The sequence below is a fragment of the Moschus berezovskii genome, chromosome 22 (assembly GCF_049115385.1).
Source record: "Moschus berezovskii isolate FMDL1 chromosome 22, NW_MosBer_1.0, whole genome shotgun sequence".
Lineage (NCBI taxonomy): Eukaryota > Metazoa > Chordata > Mammalia > Artiodactyla > Moschidae > Moschus > Moschus berezovskii.
The window spans coordinates 666,224-678,871 of record NC_142481.1 but is presented as its reverse complement, the minus strand read 5'-3'; the positions used below and the strand labels follow the sequence as shown (position 1 = coordinate 678,871).

Here is a 12,648-nt window from a genome sequence, read left to right as displayed (position 1 = left end):
AAGGTGATAACAGTAGGTCCAATCAAATGATATAAAGTGGTTGAACAGAAAAAAAAAACAAGACTCAACTCTACGCTGCCTATAACAGAGTAACTTCAGCTTTAAGGACACACACAGGCTGAAGGTGAAGAAACTGAAAGAGATACTCCACACAAATGGAAATCAGAAGTGAAGAGGGTAAACTATACTTAAGTGAGACAGACTTTAAATCAAAAAATGTCACAAGAGACAAAGGCCATTATATAATAATAAAGCCATCATGAGAATGTAATAACTATAACCACACATACATACACATATCATATCTTACACATCATACCTTAAAAATTAAGCAAATATGACCAGATCTGAAAGCAGAAAAGACAGCAAGAGAAAATTGGAGGCGGGGGAGGGGGGCAGGCAGAAGGGGCAGGATGCTGTATGGGAGGCAGGATCTTAGTTCTCCAACAAGGGAGCGAACTGTGCTCCCTGCAGTGGAAGCATAGAATCTTAACCACTGGGCCACAAGGAAGTCTCAGCAACAGGATATTTATCAGTTCAGTTCAGTTCAGTCTCTCAGTCATGTCCAACTCTTTGCGACCCCATGAATCACAGCACGCCAGGTCTCCCTGTCCATCACCAACTCCCGGAGTTCAATCAAACTCATGTCCATCGAGTTGGTGATGCCATCCAGCCATCTCATCCTCTGTCGTCCCCTTCTCCTCCTGCCCCCAATCCCTCCCAGCATCAGGGTCTTTTCCAATGAGCCAACTCCTCACACGAGGTGGCCATAGTATTGGAGTTTCAGCTTCAGCATCAATCCTTCCAATGAACACCCAGGACAGATCTCCTTTAGGATGGACTGGACTGGGACTCTCAAGAGTCTTCTCCAACACCACAGTTCAAAAGCATCAATTCTTCGGGGCTCAGCCTTCTAACAGTCCAACTCTCACATCCATACATGACCACTGGAAAAACCATAGTCTTGACTAGACGGTCCTTTGTTGGCAAAGTAATGTCTCTGCTTTTTAATATGCTATCTATATGGGTCATAACTTTCCTTCCAAGATATTTATAAGGAACTGCAATACCCCCTTTCAACATAGGTGGATATCCAGATAGAAAGTTATTTGAATACTTTAGTCCAAACGGATGTAACAGATGTGTATAGAACATTCCATCCTATTATAGCAGAATACACTCTCAAGTACATATAGAATATTCTCTAGATTATATGTTATGTCAAACAAGTCTTAACAAATTTCAGAAGACTGAAACCACATGAAGTAACTTTTCCTAACACAATGGATAACACTAGAAACCATCAACAGGAGGAAAGCTTCAAAATTCAGACATGCGAACATTAAACAATATGCTCCTGGCCAATCAATCAGTAAAAGGAAAAATCAAAAGGAAAATGAAACATACCTTGAGAAAAACAAAAATATAAACAAAACATATGAAATATGCAAAGGCAGCTTTAAGAGAAAAGTATAAATAAATGCCACCATTAAGACAAAAGATCTCAAATAAATAACCAAACTTTACACCTCCAGCAACTAGAAAAAGAAAATTAAGACCAAAGTTATCAAAACAAAGGAAACGAAGATAGAAAAGGTGAATTCCTTAGAGACGCAATGGTTAGGATTTCATGCTTCCAGTGCAGGGTGTGCAGGTTCCTTCCCTGGAAGGAGAATTAAGACTAAGGTTTCCACATGCTGCACAGCATGGCCAAATAAAAAAAAAGATCAGACCAGAAAGAAATGAAATAGAAACTATAAAGATAATAAAAAGATTAACAATACTAAGAGCTGTTTTTGTTCAAAGATAGGGGCTTCCCCAGTGGCTTAGTAGTAAAGAATTTACCTGTCAATGCAGGAGACATGGGTTCAATCTCTGATCCAGGTAAATTCCACATGCCATGGACAGCTAAGCCCACGTGCTACAACTACTAAAGACCTTGTGCCCTAGAGCCTGTGCTCCACAAGATAAGCCACCACAATGAGAAGCCCAAGCACCGCAACTAGAGTGTAGTCCTTACTCTCCACTACTAGAAAGAGCCCACGCAGCTCAAAGACCCAGCAGAGCAAAAAATAAATAAATAAAAAGATAAATAAAATTGATAAACCCTTGTCTAGACTTTATCTCACATAAATTAACAGAGAAATAAAACAGGACCAAAGAATCATAAAAGATTACTAGGAGCTGTTACACACAGCTGTATCTAAAAAAACAGATACATTCCTAGAAACATACAACCTATCAATTCTTAAATCATAAATAGAAAAATTTAATAGACCAAAACCAATAAGGAAATTGAATCAAGAATCTTCAACAACAAAAACAGGCAATGATCAGATAGATTTTATTGGTGAAATTTATATTTTAACGTCTGAAGTATTCAATATATAAGGTACTCTACAATTCAACAGGAAAAGAACGATTTGTTTAAAAAGTGAGAAAAGGAACTTCCCTGGTGGTCCAGTGGTTAAGAATCCGCCTACCAATTATAGGAGATACGGGTTCAATCCTTGGTCCAAGAAGATCCCACAAGACTTGAGGCAACTAGGCCCATGAGCCTGCAACTAATGAGCCTGTGCTCTAGAGCCCATGAGCCAAAAGAAGAGAAGCCACTACTGAGAACCTGCGCACCGCAACTAGAGAGTAGCCTCCACTTGCCTGCATGCAGCAACACAGATTCAGTGCAGCCAAAAATAAATAAGTAAATTAAAATTAAGCTAAAAATAGGCTTCCCTGGTAGCTCAGACGGTAAAGAACCTGCCTGCAATGCAGGAGACCTGGTTTTGATCCTTGGGTTGGGAAGATTCCCTGGAGAAGGACATGGCAACCCACTCCAGTATTCTTGCCTGAGAATCCCATGCATAGAGGAGCCTGGCATGCTACAGTCCATGGGGTCTCAAAGAGTCAGACACGACTGAGTGACTAAGTATACACACGAGTTAAAAATAAATAAAATTTAAAAAAATTTTTAAGTGAGCAAAGGGCTTAAATAGACATTTTATCAAAGAAGATCTACAAATGGCTAAAAGGTACATGAAAAAATATTCCTCCTCACTATCTCACTAACCATCAGGAAAATGCAAATCAAAACCACAATGAGCTAACACCTCACATCTGGTAAGATGCAGTAGTAGCTGCTCAGTCATGTCCAGCTCTTTGTGACCCTATGGACTGTAGCCCACCAGGCTCCTCTGTCCACAGGATTCTCCAGGCAAGAATACTGGAGTGGATTGCCATACCCTTCTCCAGAGGATCTTCCCGACCCAGGGATCAAACTGCACTGCAGGGAGATTCTTTACCATCTGAACTATAGGGAAGTCTACCTGATAAGATGGCTACTATCAAAAAAGCGCAGGGGAGAAAAAAAGAAAAGGAAAAAAAGAGCAGAGACAAGAAGTATTGGTGAGGGCATAGATTTAAAGGAAACAATCTTTGTCCACTATGGTTACACTTTTTAAAAACTAAATAAGGGAAAATCAGAGAAACAGAGTAAAACGCTAGGAGCTAGGGAATATGGAAAATAGGGAGATTGTTAGTCAAAAGGTACAAATGTTCAGTTATAAGATTAATAAGTTCTGAGGATGTAATATAAAACATGGTGACTATAGCTAACAATGATGCTGGGACTTCCCTGGTGGTCCAGTGGCTAAGACTCTGCCATCCCAAAGCAGGTGGCCTGGGTTCAATCCCTGGTCAGGGAATTAGATCACAAATGACACAAAGAAAGAGCCTGCATACTGCAACAAAGATAAAAGGTCCTGAGTCCCACAGTTAAGACCTGGAACAGTCTAAATAAATATTAACAAAAAATGATGTTGTATAACAACAGTAACAACAACAATAATGTAACTTAATGAGGTGATAGATGTTTAACTAATTTCACTGTGACAATTATTTCATACTATATTCATATATCAATTCAAAACTTTTACACATCAAGATATATAATTTTATATCTGGACAAGGCTGGGGAAAAAAGAGAAAGCAAATCTAAACACTACCAACCTTGGAGGACACTGAAAAGTAGTTCATGGTTCAGCACAAGCAGGTACAAAGAAATGTTAGCTAAAAAGAAGGGATCAAGTGAGTTCCCTAGCAATCTAGTGACCAGGACTCCAAGCTTTCACTGCCAGAGCTCTGATTTAGTCCCTGGTCAGTAAACTAAGATCCCACAAGCTGCACAACTCAGCATAAAAGAAGGGACACAGAGTTGAAAAGGATCTAGACACATTGACCCAGATAGAGAGAGGGCAAGTAAGGTAGAATCCATTAAGCTTACTGTAACACTACTGACTTGGAATCTTTTTCCTAACAGCGTTCTGCACAACAGGTACTGGGGCTGGTATTGCAGGGGAAAGAAGAGGGCAGTGCAAACAAACCAGTCCTAGCTGGCTATCACAGCAACTCAGAAAGCTTGGGAAACAAGCAGTACTCACACTCCACATGTAGAAGAACAGATCACCCCCTGGGGAAAGGGGGGTGAGATGGGACAGAGCCTAGTCCAGGTCACTGGGAAGGCTGTGAGAGTCTTACCCAGTGAGGATATAAGTGCATAGTTCTCCAGCATCACATCGAGGTACACGCTTCTCTGGGCCTCAGCAAGGAGTCTCCATTCCTCCCAGGAGAAGTACACAGCCACATCCTCAAAGGTCACACTGCACTTCTATGAGAGACAGAGTAAACTATGAACATTCTAGGATCCCACAATCCATTTCATCACACATCTATCCCACCCTCATCCTCTTCAAAAGCTCTCCACCGAACAAGAATTCCAGACCTAGGTGTCACTGATGCCCACCTTATCCCTCAGGGTCCCTTTATTTACTGTGTTCAGTCCTCAGCAACATTGGGATGGACTGCATAGACATGCCATCCAAGCTTTTGTCCTGGCCTGTAGGGTTCCATCCATTCTGTCAATCAACTCCCCTGGAGTCTCTAGGTTGTGACTCACAGACACGACCAAACTTGGGCTTAGGCTTCACCCTTCAGTCCCCAATAACAGGACGCTGGGGCCATGAGCTAACATCTCCTCTCCACGTACCCACGATTCTGTAGACTGTACCTCTCTCACACCTTTAGTCCCCACAGCTGCACTCCCACAAGTGCACTTGTGGAAAGTTGCTTTGAAGGCCCCTTTTATACCTTTATTGATTCTTGCTTCAATTTGAGCCACCCAGAAGCACATGTGATTACACACGCCCATGACCCACTTCCCCTTTTGTGTTGCCCTCCCTGTCCCCTCAGCAGCCAAAACCCTTCTCTCCCTCAACCTTCTTTGGAATCCTGGTCCACATGGTGTCTGTTCTAGACACCACAAATGACTCTCACTTTTGAGTAGGTCTGGAGCAGGATGATGGAGGCTGGGTCCTGCCCACATGAAACATAAGAAACCACATATTTTCCATTCTTGAAGTTAAGGAGACCTCCCCACTACACATGCACAGAAAGGCTCCTTGGAAGTCAGCACAGAAAGCCTCTTTGGAAAGGGAAGGGGCGTCACTTCATAGTAGGTGATGTCAACTACCCAATAAGCCTTTTCACTGGAATTCATCTTGGCTAAAAGATGTGCTTACACGCAGGAAAATCCTGAAATACACCAAATACCAACTTAAAACCAGGCAAATCAAAATGACTGGCTAAAGGAAATCAGCAATAAATGCCCCACAAAAGCGACTCAAACCACCACAGCATGACTCTCCCTGAGTCCGCTGGTGGGTCTATCCAAAAGGTACTGTACTCTTTTCTCCTCCTAATAAATACTCTGTTTCACGGCTTCCCCTCTTTGTGGGCATTTTTTTCCTGCAAAACTGAAGGGCCAGAGCCTTGTCACTGACCACTGGTCTAGTGACTAGGATTCGGTGTTCACATCACGGCCAACCTGCCTCAACCCCTCAATCTCTGGCCAGGAACCGAAGCCTACCCACCCAGTCACCCTCTTCAGTCCACTGCAGGTAGATCCACCCTAGATCAAGGTCACTCTACCACATTGTGTTCCCTGCAGACACCAGATCCACGCGAGTTTTCCTGGACCTTCTCGCCTATATCCGACCTCTAAGCCTTTGCACAGGCAGGTTCCTCCGCCTGTTACCCTCTCCCACGCTCCATCACACCGTCAGCCACAGGGCCCCACCCACGACCGCCTCACCGGCCTGGACCCCAGGGCCGGGCTTCAGGCACGTGAGTTGCCGCCACGCACTTCGGGCTTTAGTGTCTGGTGGGGTGAGAATGGTAAGGGCCCAGGGGACCAGCGTTTACCTGAGGCGGATCCCTCAGCGCCGCCGCCGCCATCGGACTCTGTGGCCAGAGCAGGACCGCGAGCGGCGGGAGGAGGAGGGAAGCGGGCACAGCGGGCGCGATTTGGGGCCTGGAGCGGGGGTCCCCGGACGGCGTCGCCGAACTTGAGAGCCGCCTCTGTGCGCTGCCTCTTGGACCTTCTTAATTCAGTAACCTCATTCCCAACGTAGCACTCCCGAGCGACAACACACAGGAAAGTAATATAAATGGCCGCCAGGAGGAGGACGCCGGAAGTCCCGCCCCAACGAGAGCCACAGGCACGGAAATACCTTTATGCTGTCCTGTCATTGGCTCAACTGGGCACACACCTTTCTGGGTAATGTAGTTTCTGGGACTCTAGAGGCTTCTGGGAAAGGGTGTTGACGGTCTTGACTATCACAGCATCAGTTCAGTTTAGTCGCTCAGGGGTGTAGGAGTCTCTGCGACCCCATGGACTGCGGCACGCCAGGCTTCCATGTCCATCACCAACTCCCGAAGCTTGCTCAAACTCATGTCCATCCAGTCACTGATACCATTCAACCATCTCATCCTCTGTTGTCCCCTTCTCATGCCTTCAATCTTTCCCAGCATTAGGGTCTTTTCCAATGAGACAGTTCTTTGCATCAGGTGGCCAAAATGTTGGAGTTTCAGCATCAGTCCTTCCAATGACTATTCAGGACTGATTTCCTTTAGGATTAACTGGTTGGATCTTCTTTCAGTCCAAGGGACTCTTAAAGAGTCTTCTCCAACACCACAGTTCAAAAGCATCCATTCTTTGACGCTCAACTTTCTTTATGGTCCAAATCTCACATCCATATATGACTACTGGAAAAACTATAGCTTTGACTAGATGGACTTTTGTTGGTAAAGTAATGTCTCTGCTTTTTAATATGCTGTTTAGGTTGGTCATACCTTTTCTTCCAAGGAGCAAGCATCTTTTAATTTCATGGCTGCAGTCACCATCTATAGTGATTTTGGTGCCCAAGAAAAAGTCTGTCACTGTTTCCATTGTTTCTCCATCTATTTGCCACGAAGTAATGGGACTGGATGCTATGATCTTAGTTATTTGAATGCTGAATTTTAAGCCAGTTTTTTCACTCTCCTCTTTCACTTTCGTCAAGAGGCTCCTCAGTTCCTCTTCAATTTCTGACATAAGGGTGGTGTCATCTGCATATCTGAGGTTATTTCTATTTCTCCTGGCAATCTTGATTCCAGTTTGTGCTTCATCCAGTCCGGCATTTCACACGCTGTTTTCTGCCTATAAATTAATTAGCAGAATGACAATATACAGCCTGCTTCCCTGGTGGCTCAGAGGTTAAAGCGTCTGCCTCCAATGCAGGAGACCCGGGTTCGATCCCTGGGTCAGGAAGATTCCCTGGAGAAGGAAACGGTAACCCACTCCAGTATTCTTGCCTGGAGAATCCCATGGACGGAGAAGCCTGATAGGCTACAGTACACAGGGTCGCATAGAGTTGGACACGACTGAGCGACGGAACGGAACGGATGTACTCCTTTCCCAATTTGGAACCAGTTTGTCGTTCCATGTCTGGTTCTAATTGTTGCTTCTTGACCTGCATACAGATTTCTCAGAAGGCAGGTAAGGTGGTCTGGGATTCCCATCTCTTAAATAATTTTTCATCCATGAATTACTTTGGGGAATACAGGAAAGTGATAATCCTACCCAGATGGACTGAAGGGCTTTACTTCGTGTGAATTTCAGGAGAAGGACATAATTTCATATGCCATGAAGATCAGTCTGCTCCCAGGAAATAAAATTTGAGATGCTCACAAATCTATTAAGGTGCTGGAATTCCAGCTGAGCTATTTCAAATCCTAAAAGATGATGCTGTTAGTGCTGCACTCAATATGCCAGCAAATTTGGAAAGCTCAGCAGTGCCCACGGTACTAGAAAAGGTCAGTTTCCATTCCAATCCCAAAGAAAGGCAATTCAAAGGATGTTAAAACTACCACACAACTGCATTCATTTCACAAGCTAGCAAGGTAATGTTCAACATCCTTTAAGCTAGATTTCAACAGTATGTGAACCAAGAACTTCGAGATGTTCAAGTTGGATTTAGAAAAGGCAGAGAAACCAGAGATCAAATTGCCGTCATCCGTTGGATCATAGAAAAAGTAAGGGAATTCCAGAAAAGCATCTTTTTCTACTTCATTGACTACGCTAAAGCCTTTGACTGTGTGGATCACAACAAACCAGAAAATTCTTAAAGAGATGGGAATACGAGCCCACTTTACCTGCCTCCTGAGAAACCTGTGTGCAGGTCAAGAAGCAACAGTTGGAACCAGACATGGAACAATGGAATGGTTCAAAATTGGGAAAAGAGTATGACAAAGCTGTATATTGTCACCCTGCTTATTTAACTTACATGCATAAGGGAGGGAAAGTCTAGGCCAGATCTTTTACGGGGTCTCAAGGAAAAGGCAAGGCAAGGCAAGGGCAGAGCAAACAGCTTAAGATTGGCTATTTCAATAGGAAACGGCAACCCATTCTAATATTCTTGCTGGAACATCTCATGGACAGAGGAGCCATGCAGGTACAGCCCATGGGGCACAAAGGGTTGGACACCATTTAGTGACTAAACCAAAACAATAAAGTTGAATAACTCAGGTGAAAGACTTGGTGTACAGGAGTGATATCTAGTTGCCTGGAGCCTGGTCCTGGAATGATTGGGCAAAAGAATATTGAGGAATAAGGTATATAATATGGATTTTAAAAAAGAGTGTTCCTTGCTGGCTAGGACAATAACTGTTGATACAGGCAAAGGAGACATTAGTTATCAATAGCCTGAGACAAGCACAAAACACATAACTACTATTGAAACTTGAGAGCAGTCATCAGTTAGATCTATTAAACTATGTGCTCTGTCCTGCGGTCATGTCTGACTCTGCAACCCCATGAACTGCAGTTACCAGACTGTCCTGTCCATGGAATTTTCTAGGCAAGAATACTGGAATGGGTTGCCATTTCCTACTCTAGGTCATCTTCTCAACCCAGGGATTGAACCCACCTCTCTTGCATCTCCTGCACTGGAAAGTGAATCCTTTACCGCTAGCACCACCTGAGAAGCCCATTAAACTATAACTTGCTTAATAAATTAATGAACTGTAAAATGCCCTCACGTCATCCAAGCATTACAGCCTAAACAATTAAGATGTCTGCCAGAGTTGTTTTTCAGGAAATTGGATGGCTACTCCATTTCTTCTAAGGGATTCTTGCCACAGTAGTAGATATAATGGTCATCTGAGTTAAATTCACCCACTCCAGTCCATTTTAGTTCGCTGATTTCTAAAATGTTGATATTCACTCTTGCCATCTCCTGTTTGACCACTTCCAATTTGAATTGATTTATGGACCTAACATTCCAGGTTCCTATGCAATACATCTCTTTATCGCATCGGACTTACTTCCATCACCAGTCACATCCACAAACGGATGTTGTTTTTGATTTGGCTCCTCCCTTAGGAAAGACCTAAGGTTTTATGAGTTCTGTGCTGGAAACCTGGACAAAGACCAAATATGTATATCTTGTTATAAATCTTATTACTGCACTGCTGTAGTAAACAAATATGGATATGTTCATAGAGAATTCAGAAACTTTGTTATCTATATTGTTGCTTCATTTTTGTCTTAGTGATGTGATTTTTCAAATGTTCAACAGTGTAAAATCAAGATAAATGTGTATCTTCTGAATGTTATATTACTAATATCATCTATATGCTTATTCTTTGTTTGATTTATCTCTAAGAAGATAGATGTGAATGAATACATTATACTTTTGTTCCTACAATTATTTTTCAGTTTTTTGTTTTAAGTATTCTCATATATTTAAACTATAGGGAGAAATTTTTCAGACGATTAAATTCTTGGGCAAACTCCATGGAACCTATAATAAATAATCCTTAATTACAAGTATAAATTTAAGTAAAAAGGAATGGAATGAAGTAATATGCAAATACTAACCAAAAGAGTGTTGGAGAGGTTATTTTAATATAAGAAAAACTTAAGGAAAAATAATATGACCAAAGAAAACATATGGCCATTTTATAATATTAAGCAAGTAATTTAATCAAGAAGATTTAAAAATGCTAACTGGGGGATTCCTGGTACTCCAGTGGTTAGAATTCTGTGCTTTTACTCCAAGGGTCATAGGTTTGATCTCTGGTCAAACTAAGATCCTGCAAGCCAAATGGCCATAAATAAATAAATGCTAGGTATATTTGGCAATGGCAAGCCACTCCAGTACTACTGCCTAGAAAATCCCATGGATGGAGGAGCCTGGTGGGCTGCAGTCCGTGGGGTCGCTAGGGGTCGGACACGACTGAGAGAGTTCACTTTCACTTTTCACTTTCACACATTGGAGAAGGAAATGGCAACCCACTACAGTGTTCTTGCCTGGAGAATCCCAGGGATGGGGGAGCCTGGTGGGCTTCCGTCTATGGGGTCACACAGAGTCGGACACGACTGAAGTGACTTAGCAGCAGCAGCAGCAATAGCAGGTATATTTGTACATAAGGCTAGGCTTTCAAAATTCTTTCCTCTCAATAATTAATAGAATAGGCAGGAAAATAATAAGGATACAGAAGACATGACAAATATTATCAGCTACCTTGATTCAGTAAATATGTATAAGATATTACTTCAGTCTACAGCAGAATACACATTCTTTTCAGGTACACATAGTACATTCCTCCAAGATAAATCAAACTCTGGAGTCATAAGGTAAATTTCAGTAAGTTTTAAAATAAGAACTATTAAGTATCAGAGAGTAAAAGAAATTGTCTGTTAGTCGCTCAGTTGTGTCTGACTCTCTGCAACCTCATAGACTGTCCCAGCCCACCAGGCTCCTCTGTCCATGGTATTCTCCAGTCTAGAATACTGGAGTGGGTTGCCATTTTCTTCTCCAAGGAATCTTCTAGACCCAGGGATCGGACCCAGGTCTCCTGCATTGTGGCAGAGTCTTTACCACCTGAACCACCAGAGAAGCAAAAGAAATAAGGAAACCAACAGAAGATAAATTAGGAGCATGTTTTTTTTTTTAATGGGCAAGAATACTTTTTTAAACGTTTTTTTTACTGTACCACATGGCATGTGAGACCTAGTTCCCTGAACAGAAATCAAACCCGTGGCCCCTGTGTTGGAAGTTTGATATCTTAACCACTGGACTGCTGGGGAAGTCCCAAGAACAATTTAAAGGTATCACTAAAAACCAAAATATTTTGTGTGGAAAATTGATGAATAATTTCTTTTAGAATTGCAGGCTTCTATTCCATAAAGCTCATGATAGTTAAAATTTAAGAGCAAAAGACTATATCTCCAGTGTCTAAAAGTGCCAAAGGATGAGCACACAGGACATACAAGGAAACTGTATTTATTAGAACAAGAAATACAACTCCAACCTAAATAACAAAAATAGGAGCAATCAGTGGAAGAATGAGTCTAGGTGATTATCAGGCATATGATAAGATAAACCCATTGACATATGAGAACTGCATACCAAATACAGCACTCTTTAGAGAACATAGAATATAAAGACCATTCTAAAACACCTGAAATTTTTAGAACCAGCCTCATGAAAATAGAGCCTGGCAGACTACAAAGAATCGAATGCAACTGAGCATACACACACCTCATGAAAATAAATATAAATATCATTAAGACAATATTAGCAAATAAAATTCAGCAATGTGTAAAAAGAATTATATACCGTAACCAGAGAGATTTCTTTTAGTGATGTTGGACTTATTTAATATGAGAAAAACAAAGAATGTTATCCACCATATTAACAGGTTAAAGAAGAAAAAGCACATATCATTTGATACAGAAAACTCACTAGCATAGTTGAATGTAGCAAAGTGCTGTCTACAGTTCTTTTTCTCTTCATATAGATTTGTAAATACACATGTGTATAGGGTAGACAGAGGGTTATAGATGTAAGTGAACTGTGTTCTATATATTAGTAATACATAGAAAACAATTGAATAATTAAATTTTCTAAATCTATAGCATAAAAAGTAAAATGCTTAGGAATAAATATAATTAAATATATGCAAGTTCTTTGATTATATTCATTCCTCAGTTATTTTATTGAAAACTACAAAAATTTTTTTTCAGTATTACTGAAAACTTCAAAGTTTAGCTGAAATGCAGAAAAACACTTCTGCTCAGATGTGGTCTTCTTTACAGACCAGGGCCTGGTGGACTGGAGTCGATGAAAAGAAAGAGGGAAAAGGAGAGAGAGAGAGAGAGAGAGCAGTATCTCTTGGGTAACGTGGAAAACCAATGAAGCCCATGCACAGGACTTGTACTGCTCACGAAGGCACAGGGCGTCCTCTCAAGGAGGTCTTGAAAGCCCAGGA

The 12,648-nt window shown here is 41.8% G+C and overlaps 1 protein-coding gene across 8 annotated transcripts in view; it reads right to left on the bottom strand.

Moving 5' to 3' along the window:
- LOC129546366 (uncharacterized) overlaps positions 1-6,512 on the bottom strand; it is a 56,357-nt gene extending 49,845 nt beyond the window's left edge. For 7 of the 8 annotated variants that reach the window (XR_016035851.1, XR_016035852.1, XR_016035847.1 and 4 more), the window contains exons 1-2: positions 6,256-6,512; positions 4,534-4,663 (exon numbers count right to left, since the gene is read on the bottom strand). Coding sequence is in view for 1 of the 8 variants with exons in the window: in XM_055411260.2 (XP_055267235.1) it covers positions 4,534-4,663; positions 6,256-6,288 (163 nt within the window). In the remaining 7 variants the exon portion in view is untranslated. The remainder of the gene's footprint in view (positions 1-4,533; positions 4,664-6,255) is intronic. The other variant, XR_016035853.1, reaches the window with a different exon arrangement.
- Positions 6,513-12,648: the final 6,136 nt, after the last annotated feature.